The 20,733-nt window shown below is 43.6% G+C and overlaps 1 protein-coding gene across 4 annotated transcripts in view; it reads right to left on the reverse strand.

Moving 5' to 3' along the window:
- Window positions 1-20,733, reverse strand: part of PPP4R1 (protein phosphatase 4 regulatory subunit 1) — an 803,115-nt gene that overhangs the window by 670,097 nt on the left and 112,285 nt on the right. For all 4 annotated transcript variants that reach the window (XM_085607334.1, XM_085607333.1, XM_085607331.1 and 1 more), the window contains exon 4: window positions 17,153-17,259. In XM_085607334.1, the coding sequence (XP_085463460.1) occupies window positions 17,153-17,259 (107 nt within the window). The remainder of the gene's footprint in view (window positions 1-17,152; window positions 17,260-20,733) is intronic.

The raw sequence follows: 20,733 nt of genomic DNA on the forward strand, positions 1-20,733 counted from the left end.
GATGTAAGCATTCGAGGGCTGCGGTGGTCGGCAGAATGGGAGGATCGCATCTCCCTCTACGCAGACAACATACTTCTTTATCTTGACTCTCCTAATCAGTCGCTGATTGTTGTATTCGACATCTTAGAAGTTTTTGGAAGGTACTCGGGGTTCCAAATCAACTGGCAGAAATCGCTTATATACGTCTTGTATGGGAAATCTCCGCGACTGCCTCGAAATTGCCCGATCTCAATTATTACTGAGGGATTTAAATACCTCGGTATATTGGTCTCTTTTGACCCCGCACTTAGATATGACCGCAATCTGGGCCCGCCCATGCAACGGCTTAAAAGTGACATCATACATTGGAAGTCGCTACTGATCTCTCTATTAGGCAAGGCTGCCTTGTTCGTTCGTTCAATATCTTTATTCGATTCATACAGAGAATCATAAAAGCACAAAATTAAAAGCATAAAATACATGGTTAAAATGAGCCATCAATGATATAAAATTTTAGTTGAGAGACCGACATACAGCATAAGTACAAAAAATCCAATGGGAGATTACAGATCTAAGCTAGATTATCCATAACATTTCCTAATCCGGAGCAACACTCGTATGAAGTTCAACATAGCACAACAAACTTCAACAGAAGATAGTGACAACAAGTAGTCATAGCCTTCATTATAGGTACATGGTTGCCGCCTCTTCAGGATAGGCTTAATGAATCTAATCCTAGGTTCCTGGTATAAAGAACAAAAAAGGACAACGTGTATGGTACTTTGACTGACTCTATTGTTACAAGGGCAGGGGGGTAGCCTCTCACACCAACCCCCTTGTTTAGGGAAGGCAAAAAGGAAGTGGAGTGTATTTAGCCTAAGCCTTGTAAGATAAAACCGCCATTGGACATTAGTCGAAAAAGATAAATAAAACTGATGCTGAACCTTAGATGCATGACTTGTTGGGCCTCCCAAGCTAGGTATATCTAAAAATTTCCAATAACATGCTTTAATTTGGGTTTGTATGTTGCCCTGAATATTTTCAGGATTTTCATAAACATGGCCCAAACCTATCTTATGCAACATTTCACTAACATATAACAGCCAGGGAATCTGTTTTACATTATCCAGGCTCATACAGTCTAAAAGAATTTCTCTAGAAAGTTGGAGGTCATCCGATAACCATATTTTGCACCATAGTAATAAAGGCGACAGACGGATGATATCAGTCACTTTGGTCATTCCCATTTCATTGTGGCAGAAGGTGTTTGATGAACCCGATGGAATCAATAATACCAGTTTTAAAAAATATGGCTGTATGACTGAAGGATTCTCAGTCCCCCATACTCCTGCCCCATAGGTGGCTACAGATAAACATTTAGATGTATATAGGGTTTTGAGATGCGCAACAGGTTTTTGACCCAACTTGCCACAAAAACGGAAAAGACCTTCTATAGAGCGAGTGGTACTCTGGACTCGAGTCTTCATTAATGGGGCCCAACTTAATTTGTTGTTGAAGAGATTTCCCAGGTAATTAAAGTTATCCACCTTTTCAATGGTGAAGTTATTCACCACAAACTTCCTAGATTTTGACCCTTTTGGGCCACAGACCATAGCAAAGGATTTTGCAAAATTTACCTTTAGGTCAAGGTCCAACATGAAGGTGTTAAAAGCATCTAAGCATGTCTGCATGCTATTTCCAGTGAGGGTCATTAGAACAGTGTCATCTGCATATGACAATATGGGAATACTCCTGCCATTTACCTTTGGAAAATCACAACAATGGTCCAGCAAATACTTCTCCAATCCATTTGTATACACCAAGAATAAAAAAGGTGCCAAAATGCACCCTTGACGGACCCCCTCAGTTGAGGGAATCGGTTTTGTTATTTCACCCCCAGGTCCAAACCTTATGGCCACGGATGTTGCAGCATGCAATCTGCGGAGCAGCGTAACCAACGGTTCTTCAAAGCCCATACTATCCATCATCTGCCATAGCTTACTTCTGCAAACAGTGTCAAACGCGCTAGACAAGTCCATGAAGGCAAGGTAAATTGCAGAATTCCTTGCCTTCATGTACTTGCCAATAATCAGCGCCAAATTTAAACACTGTTCGACCGTCCACTTCCCACTTCTAAATCCATACTGGGAGTTCACAATTAAACCAACAGAATCAGCCCACGTTTCCAGTCTGGCCAAAATGACCCTTCCCAATAACTTACATGATGCATCAATCAAGGATATAGGTCGATAGCATCGGGGGTCACAACTATCGCCCTTCTTAAAAATCGGCACCACCACTGCCTTCTTCCATGATACAGGAATGCTACCAACAACCACAGCCCTGAAAACATTTAACAGCAACGGGGCCCATACTTCCATATTGTGCTTGAAAAAGTCCAAAGGAACAGCATCAGGGCCCGGAGCTTTTAATGATGTACCTTTCCTCAGAGCTTCTTCAACCTCCTCCTGTGTAAGCGAGGAGCTAAGAAGCGAAGCTGTAGATGGTTCTACCAGAATTCCTGGGTCATCCACCAAATCCGAGGGTGATAATGCCTTGGGATTAAAAATGTTACCAAAGTGAACTTCCCAGGATTCACCAGTAACCTGCATCACTATGCTTTCCTTGGTATCACTTTTAAACAGGGGACGATTTACTACGTCCCAAAAGAGCCTACTATCTTTTAGCTCAGAGGCCTTTTCTAAATCTTCCCAGGCACAATTTTTTAACTCCTGCTTCCTCTTTATAATAGCCTCTTTATAGGCCTTCCTAGTTGATCTTACCAAGTCTTTATTCCTTGGTTTTTGCATAAGGGCCGCTTTTAGGGATTTATGTGAGGCGGAGCATGCGGAGTCGAACCATCTGAAGCACTTTATATTCTTTTTCCCTGCTGGTTTTGTAAGATACTCAGCCACATGCCCACATAATTTTTCAAAGCTCCCAATAACCTTTTCTGGGTCTAATATTGACATTTGACATAAGTCGATTTCAGTCTTACAGTCATTAAAGATCTTCGCCTCTAGACCTACAGCATCTATTTTACCCCACTTCATGGTAATGCCCTGATTACTATTATATATTATAGGCTGATCCCAGACCGAGTGTTTCCCACTAGCAGGGATACACAGAGATAGCTTTAAGGGGTTATGGTCGCTTGCAGCATTAGCTATTATCTCAAGTCTATTGACATAAAGCAGGAAGTTACTGGACACAAAAATAAAATCAATAGTGCTTGTTGCACCTCTTGGTCCGTGAAAGGTTGGTATTGGCGAAATATCTGGGGCTGCCCAGGGCTCTACCATACATAAATCATTTAGAACAATAATATTATTTAAGGCATCCCCTGAGGTGTGTGTTTAAAATGCATCAAAGGTTGTTTATTTAAATCCTCAAGACCACACACATTTGAACCACCAAATTTGCACAATAAAGAGTTAAAATCTCCAACCCAAACAACGAATAATGGAGGTCGTTCGCTACGAGCCCTGCTTATTGCGTCCTCCAAACTCTGAATTGTGGTTACATCATTCCTGTCAAAAACATTATGGTACCAGTTGATTAACAACAAGGGCTCGGGAAACAGATTTTCAAGCAATAGCAGTTGGAACCAGGGAGTGTCCGCCATCTTTAAAATTATCAAGTTCTTAAGTTTGATAGAGAGCGCTGTCATTATCCCGCCCCTAGCCCTCCCCGCTGGTGATGGTACCGCCAGGACGTTAAAAGATTGAAAACCGCCAATTTCCTCACCCGTTCTGCTCCATGTCTCCTGGAAGCACAGAATGTCCTGGCTACCCACATAGTCCAACCAACCTTCATCCTCTAGTCTACCCGCAAGACCGGCAATATTCCATGACATTAGACACAACGTGGGTTCCCCTTGGTTATCGTCCACAGGCTCTTTTAAACTTGTCTGGTCGTGCTCAATAATCAATAGGTTTGGCTCACGGCCTGAGATACTAATCACCTGTGTATCCAAAAGTATATTAGACCCTGCATTGAGATCGGTGACATCCACCACCGAATTATCTACCCCCTCGTTTTCCCCTATAGCCAAGTCTGATATAGATGATACATTTTCCTTTTTTTTGTCTGGTGGTCAATCTAGACCCTCCATTCCCACCAATGGGTCAAAACGATTTCTTAGGGAAATATTGCTATTTGGCATCCACCCTAGATATTCCTCCCCCTGAACTCTCATTTCTGGTTGATCATAGGGTAGTTGCATAGTGTTACTAAAACGTATAGGCCCCATAGGGCATCCATCACCCTGGTACCTCATACCAGGATGGTTTTGGGGGGGGGGGGGCGGGGGGGGGGGGGGGGTTGAAATATAGTTTTGTTCTGTATCCATCCAGGGTAACTATTTCCCTGCAGTCTTGACCCAGAGTGACCATTTCCCTGCAATCCTGGCCCAGGGTAACAATTACTTAGTGAAACATGATATAGGTTGGGATAAAAGTATTCAAGGCCTATACATTGGATGTCCCCCATTCTAGCAAACCTTGCTTTATCGCAAATTAGGTCTTTAACCCATCTGTCCCTAAAATTGATAAGAATACAGTCCCCCTCTAAATCCTTCTTGCTTGGGCCAACCCAAGGAACCCTTCGCACACTTAATATTTTTGTGGCAGAGGCTGGGGGAAGTGGTCTATTATTATTAAGCCAAAAAATAGCTTTATTTAATAAGTCCTGACTTGATTCGTGTTTATTCGGTGCAACCACCGGGACCCCTGTCAGGATTACCATAAAAGGGGCGGAATCGGGGGTATGTTCACACAAATTGGTTTACTTAGAGGAGCTTTTTTACCCGAAACTAATAGTCCACTTGATAGAGTTGGTTTAGCTCCCAGTGCTACCACCGGCATAGATATAGTTGGGATCGGTGTTGTTGCTACGGCTATCTCAGACATTGGCTGATAGGCCGCATCAACCACCAATGTGGGTTTAGTTAAAGTTGTCTGAACGGGGATTCGATGAGTATCACCAGATATAAAGGATTGGGATGATTTGCTTGAGTTTTGGGTAGAAGTTTTTTGAGAACCCTTCTTTGTAGCAATGCAAATCTCCGGGGACTCAAGGGATTTACTATTTTTAACCAAGGTATCCAGAGAGTGTGTATTAACTGATAATAAGAGCTCTAATTGATCTAATTTTAGATTGACAATTTGTGTTCTCTCTACGAGGGGCATCAAGAGGCTTTTTAACAAAGTTTCAATGTGTCCTAGCAGATCATCATTATTGCGATTTTTACAGCAAGTAGGCGGATAACCGGGATTCCCCGACCGTATTCCCTTTCCCTTCATCTGACCCCTCCCTCTTTTACGTTTTCTGGTTTGTATAACTGCTTTGACATGGTCCAGAGCTTGAGGTTGTAAGGGGGCAGGCTCCAACAAACTCGAGTTAGTGCACAGCTTACCGTCCCCGCTAATATCCGATGCAGTGTGATCTTCTAATGGACAATCCACTACAACATCCCCCCTAGGTATTTCTTGGGAGTCTGGGATTACTACTAGATTGGGGCTAGCTTCCAGATCATTAGTTTTGCTTTTTTCCGGAGTAACCACAAAGCCAATCCGTCCCAAGGATGAGCGTTTCCCCGTGACAAGATCCAAAGACAAACGTTTTTCTGTAAGGGCGATTTCTTTCTCCAATATCCCCGTAGCCCAGGTAATAAAATCATCTAAAGTTCCGGTGACTTTACCACTGCCTGACTTTACTGTGACCTGCCTACCCTTCCTAGTTAATAGCGGCATTATTCAAAGAATATACAGTTTAAAATACTAAGGAAACAAAAAAGGAATAAATATTAAATTCCACAAAATAACTACTTAAGAAAATCTGCTCACATAGATCATTAAGACATGCTGTAAGTCCTCAAGTCCGCAATGAAAGAAAGGGCCCGGCCCGTCCCTGTACGTCCTTGGACGGCCTTAGACGGCCCGCCCTTTGCCCGGGCTTAGCCCCGGGCGCTCCCGCGCAGCGGGGAGAAAGGCCAGTAATGAGGACAATGGTGTGGCGGGGCAAGCAGGGAGAGCGACCCAGGTGTTGCGGGTCTCGGCCTCACGCAGGGACTCCTGGTACACTGAGTCCCTGCGGGTCAGCTCGCAGCCCTGTGGTCCCGTCCACACGCACACACAGACAACGGCAGTCTAAATCAGTTGGGGCGGCTCAAGAGCAGCAGGCAGGCTCACCATCAGTCAGGTAACCGGGAACAACGAAGCGGGACCCGCGCAGCGGGTCCGGCGAGGAGTTAAAGCAGAAATTGAAGGGATGTCCAGATGAGCTCTCCACACTGATGCAGGCAAGGCAAGACGAAAATACCCTGCCTTGTTTAAAATTATGTCCTTGCCCCGGTTCCTTTATGCATTACAAAATGCCGCAGACCCAGTCCCCAACTCGTATTTTAAAGACATTGAGGGACTTCAGAGAGATCTTCTATGGTGTGGAAAACCCCGTATTGCCTTGCCAAAACTTACGCTCAGTTGGTATGATGGTGGCATTGGGCTACCGGATATCAAAAAATATTACTGGGCGGCTCACCTTACAGCCATAAACCACGGCATCTATGGCCCACCTGACGCTCCAGGTTTCCGGACGGACCGCTGGGTCCTCCCTAACTGGGCCTATGCCCGAGCTCTGTATTCCAAACCTGCAAAGTACACACTTACAGGGCCCACCAACCACACAGTCAAAGTCTGGCACGCTGTGACGCAGTCACTAGGCTGGAGCAATAGACTAACGCTCGCCACCCCGCTTTGGGATTCGCAAACTTTGGGTTACTTGGGAAAAACCAAAGGTTAACAAATGGGACTTGATCGGCATTTCCAAGATTGGAGACCTGTGGGGTGCAGAGGGAGTGAAATCGTTCAGCGCTCTTAAGAGCCAATACTCATTAGCGGATTCTGAGTTGTTTAGATATCTTCAAGTTCGACACGCACTACAGTCTGCAATCGCTAGTGACGCCCCCCTACCGGACAGCTCCCCTTTAGAGGACAGACTCTTGGACGGGCACATGCCTGAGCGGGCTATCTCCCGGACTTACAGGAAGCTTATAAACATGAGCGATCCCCTGGCCTTGTTGCGAGAGAAATGGACAGAAGATGGTATTGAACTGGACGATGAGGGATGGCAGGAGGCGGTTTCGTCCCTCAAAACGGTCGCAATATCAGCGAGGCTCCGACTGGTGCAGTTGGAAATACTACTCAGAGTATATATAACAGGGCCCCAGCTGGTACACATGGGGGGCCAGACGGATGGGTCTTGCAGGCGGGGGTGCGCACAACCGGGCATTTTTATGCACACTATATGGCACTGTAGGCTGATTCAGGACTACTGGCGTACGATACACGAAATAATGAGTGACACTCTAGAAATTGAGATCCAGCCCGAAGCCCCAAGATGTCTCCTTAATATTTGGGAACCAACCGACCTTAACAACTATGCCATGCAATGGGTCACACTCGGATGCATGGTAGCCAAAAGAAATATTGCGCAGCTCTGGGGGGCCTCATGCGCACCCACAATTGCGGACTGGGAAAAAGACCTAGATTGGTGCATGCAGCGAGAGAAGTCTGTCTATATTGCTCGTGGTTGCCCTCGCAAGTGGTCCAAAGTGTGGGCCCCTTGGAACACATACCGTGGAAATATCTGTTCCCCCACCCCCAATTGTTAGAAGAAGATGTCTCCCTCGCCGTGTAATTCCTACTGCATGAAGTCAATGTATTCTGATGAACCTCTGTTTTGCTGCCACCTTTTCTATGATTATGTGATACTATGCCATGTTGTCGAATCAGTTTTAATAAAAAGATTCACACAAAAAAAAGAACCAAGGACCAGGCCACACCTCAGACATTGACTAGTAATACTTTATACTTGTGCTATGCTGTTGCACCTGTTTTTGATTACAGACACGGGAAGTGAAATCGATTGCCTGTTTGCTAATTGTTACTTAGTTGGGCCCGTGCTGCATACAACAGATAAGTAGCTCGGGGTTGCATTCGCGTGGTGTGGGTACATATGAGGGTTGTCTAAAGCAAATGGCCACTGCTGAGAGAGTTGCTTTTGATATGTTCGCGTTGGGAGCTGCTGCTGTTGGTCTCACCTTTGTATGTTATGCACAACTGGGCAGAAGTTAATACTGATGACTAGGATTAATGTTGCTGAGGGGAGAATATTTGACTGTTCTGGATATTGGCATGGAGGTGCACGCTGTATGCCGGATCCGGGTGAGGGGGGGCGGTCTAGCAATGGCTGTACAGCCGGGGGCAGCCCGCTCCCTCTAACAGGGTAGTGTGATGCGCGACACTACGTTCCCCCTCTATGGGTATACCCCTTCCTAAAACGGGAGTCCGACGTTTTTTGCTGGGTGGGGAGGTTATCGTAGGGACTGTCTTTGGCGAATAGGGGCTGCCAAAGTGGGCGGAGGGTGGGAGAGGGTTATTGCATCAGTTTGGGGTGGTCGTTCTTTTGAACTCAATGGAGACAGACACAGATCATCATGGGCTTTTGTGGTATTAGAAGTTTATAGTGCATGTGCGCAGACTCGCGCAATGTATCTGCAGTAATGGGTGAGCGGTACAACTGTACAACATGGAATATTCGAGGGCTAAATACTCTAAAAAAAGTCAGGCCGGTATTGGCGTATTTAGATAGACACAAGATTCATATTGCCCTACTGCAAGAAACACATTTGTCCAAGCAGAGAGAGAGCAGTATTGCACGCAAGTGGGCAGGGCACAGGGCAGCATCCACATTTTCTACATATGCCAGGGGTGTCCTTATTTTGATAAAGAAAGGCATACCATTTACTCCAACACGGACACAAACTGACAGTGAAGGCCGTTGGGCACTAATGCAGGGCAAGCAGGGTAATACACTGATTACACTCATCAATGTATATGGTCCAGTGGTAGATGAGCCATATACCTATGTCCAGTTGCTGGGTGTGCTTCGAACGTGGCCAGATGCTGCGATATTGTGGGGAGGCGATCTCAATACACACCTTGATCCGTGCCTGGATAAATCCAACCCCCACGAAGCACGCACGATCAAAATTGTGCAGTGTGTGCGGGATGCTATGGTAGAAATGGGCTTGGTCGATGCCTGGCATCTACGCAATGCAACAGTTTGAACGGGTACACCTGTAACGCCGGCCCATCACAGCTGGTCCAGGTTAGACTATTGGCTATTGAATGAGGAAGCTAATGGATGGACCCTATAATGCTTGAAGTCCAAATACCAACCAACACGCACTTCCCTTTCACCTGGAGATTTAGAGCAGAGGCACTACTAGATCCTGTTTATGAAAACACAATTAGACAGGCAATCAAGCAATATTTCGAGTTGAATGAGGGGACAGTGGACAGTCAGGCAATTTTGTGGGAGGCATTCAAAGTCACAATTCGCGGGGTTTGTATAAGCATCACACGGGGATCTTGAGGGATCTCAAGGGTCAGATGGCGAAGCTTGAAACACAGCTAAGTGCTCTCCAAGCGCAATATAGCATAAACCCGGCTACTGCTCCTCTGGATAGGCTCCATGCTTTATTGAAAGAATACGATGCGCTGGCGGACTCAGAGATAACTTACAAGTTGAAGCGACATGTGGCCAGAGCTTATAGTGAGGCCGGACGCCCCGGTAAAAAGCTTGCCGAGACGCTGCGATTTCGTAATTACCATCATCATATTCACAAGATAGTAGACGGAAATGGAGAGGAGCACTATCAATCTCGGGACATCGTGGAACAATGTAGAAGTTTTTACGGCGAGCTTTATGCCTCTCGTGGCACATGCGATGAAGCTGCTCTGTGTGAATATTTGGAGGAGGTTGCTTGTGTGTGGCTTGCGGACGGCCATCGGGACTATCTTGGCCAGCCTATCGGGGAGTCTGATATTAAGGAAGTCATTAAATTACTTCCCAATGGCAAGGCCCCTGGCCCGGATGGGTTCACTTCCGAATTTTATAAACAATATGTGGATATTATCACCCCGTATTTATTAGAGGTATATGCGGAAGCTCATGAATCAGGGATACTGCCGCCATGTCTACGACAGGCGCTTATTAGCACTCTTCTAAAAAAAGGACAAAGATCCGACAATATGCGAATCATAATCGCCCCTTATCATTAATAAACCTTGATGCTAAAATACTGGCCACTAGACTGCAACCGCTGCTACCGATCATGGTGTTACCGGATCAGTCTGGTTTCGTGCCGGGACCCTCCACCTCCAATAACCTCCGCACAATATTTGCCATGTATCATATTTTAAATCCCGATCTCCAAGCTGCGGCGGTCATGCTTGATGCCGCAAAGGCCTTCGACTCCACTGAATGGGTATAAATGTTCCATATTCTTAGGAGAGTGGGTGGCCTCACTTTAGATCCTCTTAGAGTAGACAGAGGCACTAGACAGGGATGCCTGCTGTCACCTCTACCGTTTGCTCTCATGCTCGAACCGCTTGCCTGTATCCTCCGTCAGCGCCATAGACAGACAGCACTCAATTTTAATCAGAGGCCGGTTGGGATATCCATGTACGCAGACGATATGGTCCTTTTTATACGGGAACCGCAGACCAACCTCTCCCCAGTGCTACGAGAGTGCATCAGATTTGGCCTTTTTTCTGGACTAACGATCAACTGGGAAAAATAAGTGATTCTCCCATTAACATTATGCACATGCCCCCCTCCCTTAGAATATCTTCTGATTTGGGCGGCCGAACCTATCAAATACTTGGGTGTCTGGGTGCATTGGGATCCAGAGACAGTCATAAAAGAGAATTATGGTAGAGCACTGCATCAGTTGGAGGAGCAGGTGGAAAAGTGGTTACATCTCCCTTTATCTTTAGCGGATCAGGTGGCGGTGGTCAAGATGGTGGTTTTGCCTCGCTTCTTGTATTTATTCTGTAACATTCCTATCAGACTAACCAGACATTTTTTTGCCAAAGTCAAAACACAACTTCTAAAGCTGCTGTGGGTAGGAAAGCAGGTGAAAATTAGTTGGACCACGTTGACACTTCCGTATGCAGGGAGGATTTGGGGCACCCGATCCATTTCTTTATAACCTCTGTGCACAGGCTCAATATGCCTACTATTGGTTCAGGCCACATGATTTATCCCCGCATGTATCAGTGGAGGACGGGGATGCATACCCTATACCACTGTCGGGAATACTTACTCATGTCCACAGGGGCACACCGCAACAAGAGATTAATACAATAGATGTGACGGTGGGTGCGTGGCAGACAATGGGTCGGATAGCGGGAAAGCTTCCTCTATACGCGCCAGCGTTGTCGCTAGCTGGGCATGCAGCGTTGTCAGTCATGCGGGAAACGGGTCCAATCAGGGCGTTAAAAGATGTGGGAAAAACACACATGCAAGATTTGTATTCAGGGGGCACGTGCACGTTGGACACTGGGTTAGATTTCATCACAAATCCAACGCCACTATTTACATACCCTATACATCGTCTAAGGCGAGCCTTACAATGTCACTACCCGGTGTTCCCGGCAGAGCCGCCGACTCTCCTCTCTCTACAGTGGCTCCCACAAAAAAGAAATTAATCACTAAGCTTTATAAATCTCTTCAGGAGGAAGTGCAGAGGGGGGCGGATCGTAGCCTAGAGCGTTGGAATGCTGCGTTGGACATCCCACTAACGGTAAAGGACTGGGAACAAATGTGCGCCTTGACTGGGAGACTTCTACCTAACGGTAATTTACAAATTATTCATATAAAATTTCTTCATCAAGTATACCATACTCCTCTTAAATTGTATAAGATAGGGCTCCGTGAATCCGCGCGGTGTAAAAGGTGTAGACACGGAGATGCAGAGTTCTGTCACCTTGCATGGAACTGTGCTGCGGTGTTTACATACTGGAAAGAGATTCTCAGTCATATACACAAGATGACAGGTGCTGAGTTGCAATGTACACCAGTCACATGTTTGCTTTGCTATGTACCACACGTGAAAGGTGAGATAGGCAGATATGTGCGTATTGCTCTGTTGCTTGCCAAAAGGCGTTTTGCCATGTCTTGGGAGGGTCGGCCGGGACCTCAGCTAAAAGATTGGCTTGAAAACTTAATATACTGTAAAGAAACTCTTGCACTCTATGCAGAGGAGCTGCCTACTACATCTAGGCCTAAAGATTTCTGGGAGCCACTTAGACAATATTTGCTGACTTACACCACTACTGAGGTAACTGCCCCTTAAACTGTATGATTTCTGTCTTTCTCTGATCACTGTACGTGTAAAGCCCAGATACAAGTTGGTTTTCTGTCTGTAAGGGAATTTACGATTCTGTTCTGAAAAGCACGCTCCTTGGACATACTCTGCCCTCTCGTGATTGTTTTATTTTGATTGCTTCAGGTGCCTTGTGTGGCAACATCTGTGATGTCTTGTTTCACTGTCTCCGTTTGAAACTCAATAAAGAGATTTTAAAAAAAAAAAAAAAAAAGAAGAAGAATAAACAACGCATCAGTTACAACTGTTGCATCCCAGTGGAGAATGGAGAATGGCCAGCCAATTGTCAGTTTGGCACTTTGTTTTTAAATGAGGTCCTGAATTTTCTACGGATAGATTTAGACAGAGTCAGAGAGGCAAACCGGGTGCACACTGAAACCTTAGGTTCCATTGGAGGGTCCCCCTCTGGCCTACAGGAAGAAGCGAATACATGAGGAGAGGAGTCCAAGAAGCTGCCCCAAGGCGTAAGTTGGATTCCATAACCACAAGATCATATTCTGAATGTCCTAGACTCATTGTAGTAGTGGAAAGGCTTCAACATTAGTGTGTTCAGAACAGCACCTATAAAGGGAATACCCCGAATAGGGCTCAGGTGGGACTTTGGTTCATTGATGGAAAACCCAAGAAAAGTGCAGCCGATCTCCTGAGGTGGTCTTTGATTGACTGAAAAGAGCCTGCCTTGATCACGCAAGTTCTTGAGGCAAAGTAATACATGTATCCTCTAACTCTGAAGATGCACAGCAACCACCTCCATTACTTTTGTGAACACCATTTTAACAGACAAACTGGACAGTGGACCAGCTTGCTTACGATCGGCAACCAAACTCTGAAATGATGCCAATATATTCCCCCTTCCCTCAGGGTCAATAGTATTTATAGATATTAAAGTTGCACCACTTTCCAATTATATGCAATCAATTAGTCCACATTAAGTCCATCTGATGATTAAATTTCCTTCTTTATTGTTTATTTATATACTTTTTAAATAAACCACAGCCAACGCGTTTCGTCCTGTAAGCCGAACTTCTTTAGGGCATTTGACATTTCCACGGAATGAAAAATGTAATACTTGAGGCAATATAGTCCTTTTCCGGAATAATATTGTCATGTGCTTCTAAATCTTATAAATTGAATTTGTCGTTATCATTCAAAGGTCGGTTTCATTCTCACATGTTATATAGTGATATGATAATCACTCTCGAATCCTCAAATCCATATCTACATCGGGCCCATCACACACAATACCTAGCAAGGGGGCCCGTGCATTCAAATCAATCTCCCGTCGTTTCTGATCCCGCCCGTGTTTCTAGGATTGATTAAGCCCAGCTGGACGTGAACTGACGTCACCGACGTCAGGAGAAGACGACAACCAGAGTGAGGTGAACGTGTGTCAGGAAAATGATAGGTACCTTTTTATTTCTTTAATATATTTAATTGCATTTATGTACTTATTTTTAAATGCATTAAATCTTTTTTCCGCCCCTCTAATTGGTGGACTTTTCAGCCACCACTGACAGCACGTATGGTTGTGCATAAGCTCTGTTGCCATATTTAGCTGCATGACTTGTCACTTTTTTCTGAGATGCAGATTGAGAGTTCAGACTGGGTTTTAGAGGTATTTTGCGCTGCATTATGAGAAGCAAAGTATACTTTTAAAAGAATACAAAACTGCTGATTGTCTTTGAAAACGTTGGTGAGCCGGCAAACTAGTCAGAGGGAAATGCAGCACTTTTCACTTCCAAAAAGAAAATACTGTATGTAATGCTGAAAAAAATCAAACATTCACCCCCAGTCACAGATCTGGGTTAAATCACTCATTTTTTGGGGGGCTTGCGACGCCATTCAAATTTGGACCCTACCATATCCAAATGAGTCTTGACCCGGCTCCCCATGGGAACAGTTCAGCCCGAACTGCCAGGGCCGGTTCTCCCTGGTCTGGAAACAAGCATCCTGGGACCGGTTTCAGGGTATCGCCCCTCATCCTCAAGGCTAGCTTGAATCAAGTGGCATAGCTAGCATGGGACCCACATCTGTGCATACCCTTCCCACTTAGGGAAACAAATGCCAAAAGAATAAATAATAATCGGAATGCTGATCAAATCAAACATTCATCTCCAGTCAAAAATCTGGGTTAAATCCATAGTTTTTCACTTGGTCACTATTTGCACTTCATATGCATTTATAAAAGTGCTGATATAAGGTATGAATCAGGAATAAACATTTTTGAGTAACAAAGCTCTATCTCGTGATAATGCATTTTTTTTATTTTTTGCGATTTTGTGGCAGTCATTACCTGTCAGCATTCACTTGAAATTAGGCATTGTTGCCAGTACATTATTAATGCAACATACATGAGAATGTTGCAATTCATCAGATACCCTGTAAGTGTCTAATGAGTGAAGTGGTACTTGTCTGTGAAATGAAGTTTGCTTCTTTCTAAATTAAAGGAGGTTAGGAGCCATTTTAAAGCTGAGGGGGCACCGTTCTAGATCTTTGGTGCATAAACAGGGAAAGCCTTTCCTCATTTTTTCTCATCTCCTGGTCTCTAATCTGGTGAGTTCTATGCTCCTTGCATGGCATTACCACATATGCATGGATGCCGCTTCTGAGGACTTTGAAAATGATACATCAGGCTTTGAAAATGAAGGAGGGGCTGGATCAGAGCCAGTGAACTTTCTTCAGCATGGGGTTGAATTATTTGTAGCTCTTCATAAAGAGCGCAGACATGAATAGGCTGCCTTTTCAGCGGTGTCAGTGTGGAGCCAGGCATTGCCACTACCTAGGTAAGAGAAACAAGATTTGAACGGCTGTTTTGATACCGGTTTAATATTCACTTTTTTTTTTCTCCTTTTTTTAAATGTACTTCTTTTTTTGTTTAGAGATAGCAAGTCTGTACCAGTTTTCTGAAAGTGTTCTTTGAGGAGAGGTTTGTGTCAAAAGTGAATCACGGTGAGGCTTTCTGGGTATTGTCTTTCTTGTTTTGAGGTTGCAGAGAAATGTTACCTGGCTGAGCGAGGACTGGCACTCTAGAAGAGAAGTGCGAGAGGATGAACATGAAAAGTTCTCATTGTAGATGATGTGAAAATTTCATTTTTGGAAGAAATGGCTATATGAATGTTAGTGTAGCATAAAAGAAGAGATTTAAGGATGCTGGTTTAATCACTGAAGGTCTGTAGATAAGGAGCATGTCATGTGACTGTGGGACTGTACAGCCTGGGATTTTGTTGATGCGGTGTTCGATATACAGAAGTAAGGGAATATCTGTTAGGGGAGGTAATTTTGAGCCGAGGGGTCGGCAAGCAGATGTTCAGAGAGTTAAGTGTATTTGGAAGAGAAGGGCTTGAAAGAGATCTCTCTTGAAGACACTATAAAAAGGATTATTTCTTATGGAGGGGTATGAAGTTCCAGACTCTAGGGCCACTTCCAGAGAAGGTTGTATGCCGTGAGGTAGTGTTTTGATGTTCTTGAAAGCTGGCATTTCCAGGAGGAAGGTGTTAGTACTTTAAAGGTAATGAAGGCCCCCAGAGATTACCAAATTCTTAGAAAGATAGCGGGCAGGTGTCAGTATGAATGGATTTGTGTGCCAAGGCAGTAGTAGACAAACTTCCCGCCTCGATGAGGAGCATATTAAGTTCCTGAAGAATTGGGGTGATGTGGTCTGATCTTCTTGCACCAGTGATAAAACGAGCAGCAGAGGTGAGAGATGCTTTCAAATTAACAGAGTGAGGTTTCAGAAGGAAAATACTGTAGTCCAGCCTGGAGAGGACTAGTGTGCGGACAACAGATCTGATGGGATGAAAGACACCATTCCCCAAAAGAGTCTGATTCGCATGCTTGAATAATCCGGAGAGTCTCCAAATCTTGAAAATCATAATCCAGGGTAAGAAGAATGATCTGGCACATTCCTCTTCAAGGTCACTGTACTCTATACAGCATCAAAAAACATCCACTTGGAGGATCTAGAACAGGAGTTATTCCTGTCAACTCCAAATTCAGAGCAACAAACTTAAGTGCACTGGATGAAGCTAAAAGCACGACTGTGCAGGACAGCAGGTAGAGTGCCTTCATTTTTCCTTTAGTTGTCTGCTTCTGACACGTTATATGCTAACTAGAAGAGAAGGAAGAAAGCTCATGGGAGAAAGATCACTGAAAGTTTATTTTGTTGAATTTTTCTAATATTAGTATCACATTTCTTTTCTCAACCTTTTATGTATGTGGCCATTACCAGGTCAACAGAAACACCTGTAATTAAGTGTACTCTATATCAGAATCCAATAGAAACAGATTGTGAAGGGACCGTCCCAGAACTTGACCAACACCCCCCAACCATTCAGACTAAGCTCAACCTACTTTGAAGTTATAAATATCCCTCATGCCTACAGTACCAAGCAGAATGCAGAGTAGTGTTTGCCTGAAGGAGCATAGTATAAAGCCTGGTTGTTACAGCAAACAATATAAAAGGTGCCAACAGGGAAAAAGAAAATATGTTTTCTAATATTCACACAGAGTGGAAATGTTTGGCCTTATAGAGATTAAGAAAACCATAAAAAAGCACCACAAGCAAAGTCTGAGGGAAAGGAAAACAATACTTTAGTAGGTTTTAGCATTTGCTACTCAGCAAGAAAAAGGTAATTAATTGAGAAGGGGACAGAGGGGATTGATAGCAGCGTATCTTGTGTATAAAAGCTACAGTCGCTTGTGTGATTTTTACATTTAATATGAAAATATATTTGTAATATGCCTCACGTTTCCCAGATGGTTTTATAATGCCTCTAGTTATCTAAAATAGCTGAACAATAAAAACAAAATCAATTTGTTTGCTGGAGACACTTCGATCATAATGAGTCAATGACATAGGGCAATAATGCATGATTACCGGTTAAATACAACAGCACAAAATGTATCTGGTTACCACGAAAAGAATTCTATATTTCATACCTGAATCATCTGCTAGCCTGTTCACCTTCTCTAATACAGCAATACAATCTCTCTCATCCTCCCGAACTTCCTTCAGTGTGTCCAACAAACTTCGGGCAACCATTTGCCTAGTTCATAAGAAATCAAAGACATAGCCCAGTTAGAACATACTAGTCTCACTTATTAAGTCAAAAAAGAAATTTTACTTACCAGTAACTTCAGCAAGACTACTGTCTTCAACTACCAACAAGGTTATTGGTACTACCCTTGACAGGATGGTCCTGCAATGCTCTCAAACATGTGCTGGATGAAAACATGGTGAAAGCAACAGTACCCTCATTCCATGCCGTGTCAGCCCACCATTTCAAGCAACATTCTAAACTCATAATTAACCCAATCATTTGGTTAATCTGCAATTGAAGCTGATACAAAGACATTGAGCTTGCAGTGGTAGAGAAGGGAACCTGATCTGGTAAATCTTATTTTAGTACAGCATACTCGCTTAATCTAACCCCCTACATGTAGGCACCAATCACTAAACAAAGAGCTGCTAGGTGAAGCATTCAAGTAAAACGTCAGGCAAGTTGCACACAAATTAGCCAAACGGAGCATTATTATTCTTTTGCAAGACTAACAGAATGCAAACAAAATTATTTGATGGAAGCCTTCTTCTAGAAAGCCACTGATCCTACACTGATGAGAAAAGTCATCCTCTAATAGAGAAGCCTAGATGGACCGCATAACAATGCATAAAAAAGTATTTAACAAATAACGGCAATTATAGAGGCTTTTTATTAAACATCACAAACAGTCCATAAAGCATCTAGGCAGAGTCTCAGACAACAGGTATAGACCTTAGCTTCCGCCTGACATTGTTTGTAAACAGTTTCTTTAGGGCAAATGAAAAAAGGGTCAGTAAAAGAAACAGAAACTTTACTCAGCTTCATATAGGATTCTGAAAACTACCTTGAGTAAATAAGCATGTCACACTGAAAACAGTGTACAGTTTACAGACTCTCAGACACAAATAAGGGCCAAGAATTGAGATTCTCGCAAGTCAAAAGACATAAGAATCAGTCTGCATTTCCTGATCCAAGGGCCTGAAAAGAAAAACGTCAGTGGAGGTGGTCATTCAGAGTCTACTAGACAAAGTAGCTCAGTTGATTTGTTTTAACTGCACTGTCATGCAGAGAAATAGTTGTGCGTACAAAGTCCAATACAAGATGATCTTAAGAATAACCTACGCTCATTTAAAAATGGTGGGAAACACCTAAGAAATGGATAAGAACAGACAAAGGCACCCATTTTGTCAACACAATATCCATGCATATCACGACATGATTCAGTTGGGGATAAAACAAATTATCCCCAAAGTAATAGTATTGTTGAGCGCCTGAATAGTCTCTCGAAGAGTAAGGTCAGTTGGTTATACTGCCTACCATTAGCATTCTTTTCCCTTAGGAATGCACCTAGTTCAGATCACCTGACACCTCGTCATATAGTAACAGCAAGAGCCCAACTACTCCTTAATATTGAAATGTATATGTACTTTTGCGAACTAATGAAAGTGGCAAAGTTCATCTCTAAACAGGTAACTAAATAGAAGAAGTGCACCAATGCGGAGATCAACCTCCCTGTTGTGCACATAGATGAACAGAAAATACCCACCTGTTTCTACTTTGTCTCTCGATCCTATAATATCTGCTCTTCTATAGCAAAGTACTCTGTAGTTCTAATATCTTACATGCACAAAGAATTCTCTCTAATAATAGTAATGTGACCCGTAATGCTCATACTCAATTATCAGATAATATTGGCTTTCAACACTTCAGACATAGGTTCAGGAAAAACGAATTAATCCGGTTTTGTGTGTTCCCTAATGCATCATGCCACCTGATCAGATAGGCTACATTCAGCAAAGGAAGTACCCCCAAATACAGCTCTAGGTTTGTTACAGCTTTACTTATGTAGGATTAAGACCCGAATGCAATTAATACGTTAAGGTAGTATGATTTTTAGTTAATGCCACAAAATAGGACGCATTACCAGAAGTGTTACACATTCTCACAGATAGACAGGACATCAGGGATGAAATATCACGTATGAAGAAGACAGGACATCCTACCACTGTAGACTGGATCCAGATGATCTTAGATTTGGGATTTCTAGGAATAACACAACCACTCACTGAGTGTAACAGCTGTTCAGTAAACCCTTTAACTTCAGATTGCCTTTGTAGACCAGAATTTAGAGTCACCGGCTCAGTCTCTGCCCATGATCAATGGCATCCCAATATTGAATTTTCATGTAGGGTTATATCTTTATGGAATGGCACTGATGTTAGTCCGGATGCAATAGGGAAGTGTGTCCATATCTGGGATGAGAACATTACACTTGGATAGATAGCACAATAAGTCCTCAGAGTGTCATGACCAAATTTAGATTTTTTGTGTTTCAGAGGAAAGGACACTGTTCATGCAGGGAAAAATATTGGTTGTGAGACTACAATAGATAAGCGGACATGCAGAGGGGCACCTCTAGCCTTATGGACTATTAATGGCAGTGTGGAGAACTACTGTATGCCCAGTTACCACCTAACTGGGGTGGAATCTGCCACAGTTACCACCTAACTGGGGTGGAATCTGCTCCATTGTGACTTTGCACACTCCAGTTTTGGTAATTCCTGGAATTAATCTGTCAGCTTTGCATGGATACCGCATGAGCCATCCGACCACCTTGCTACTTCATAATCGAAGAAAGAACTGCAAAGCATTATGGTACAAGCACTTGGAGTGACATTCCCAAAGAGTACAGTTTTTTTTCAGTGACGCATAGCTATTTTTTAGGCGCAGTCTACCGTTTGTTGAGGCTAAAGCAACAGCTCGATGGTTCCGGATAACTCATTGGGAACTTCTTAAGGCTATTAATACTACAAAAGATGGATTTAATGCCATAAAGGAAGAGATGTGTGCTATGAGAAGGATGGTAATGCTGCACCGCTATGTACTTGATCTTAAAACTGCCATGCAAAGAGGGGTATGCGGGAAAATTCAAACTGCGTGCTTTACTTTCAGCCCAGCGAATGATGTGGATAATGGAACTTTATCAGAGGCCATACAGACACTGCATAATCGAAAATAGATAATATTAGATGGAGGTGCACCAGATAATTGTTTTAATGGGTGCTTATCATTACTGCCATCTTGGATGTTAGGACTATTGGGAGCCTTGATGCCAACTATTGTGCCTTACTATTAATATATTGTGTTTTCTTATTGATACTAGCATGTTGTAGGAGAATATTTGCCAAGACAGGAGGGATGTTTTCAGTTAAGACACCAACACAAGTAGAGGAACTTATATCACTTAGTGCCAAGTGTATTCCAAGAGTTAGATCAACAAGTAGTTGAAATATCAACTAGGGTGGGAGGGGGGGTCGGGGGGGAGCGGTCGGGAATGTAATAGGAAATGTGAAATGCAAACACAGTAGAAAATGTCAAAAACATAGCATGACAACAGACACCAGCAGAAAACACAGCTGTACATGGTTAAAGTGTAGGCCCAAATCTTGTGCTGACATGAGAACGGTGAAGAGTTCATTT

The sequence above is a fragment of the Triturus cristatus genome, chromosome 5_2, assembly GCF_964204655.1.
Source record: "Triturus cristatus chromosome 5_2, aTriCri1.1, whole genome shotgun sequence".
Lineage (NCBI taxonomy): Eukaryota > Metazoa > Chordata > Amphibia > Caudata > Salamandridae > Triturus > Triturus cristatus.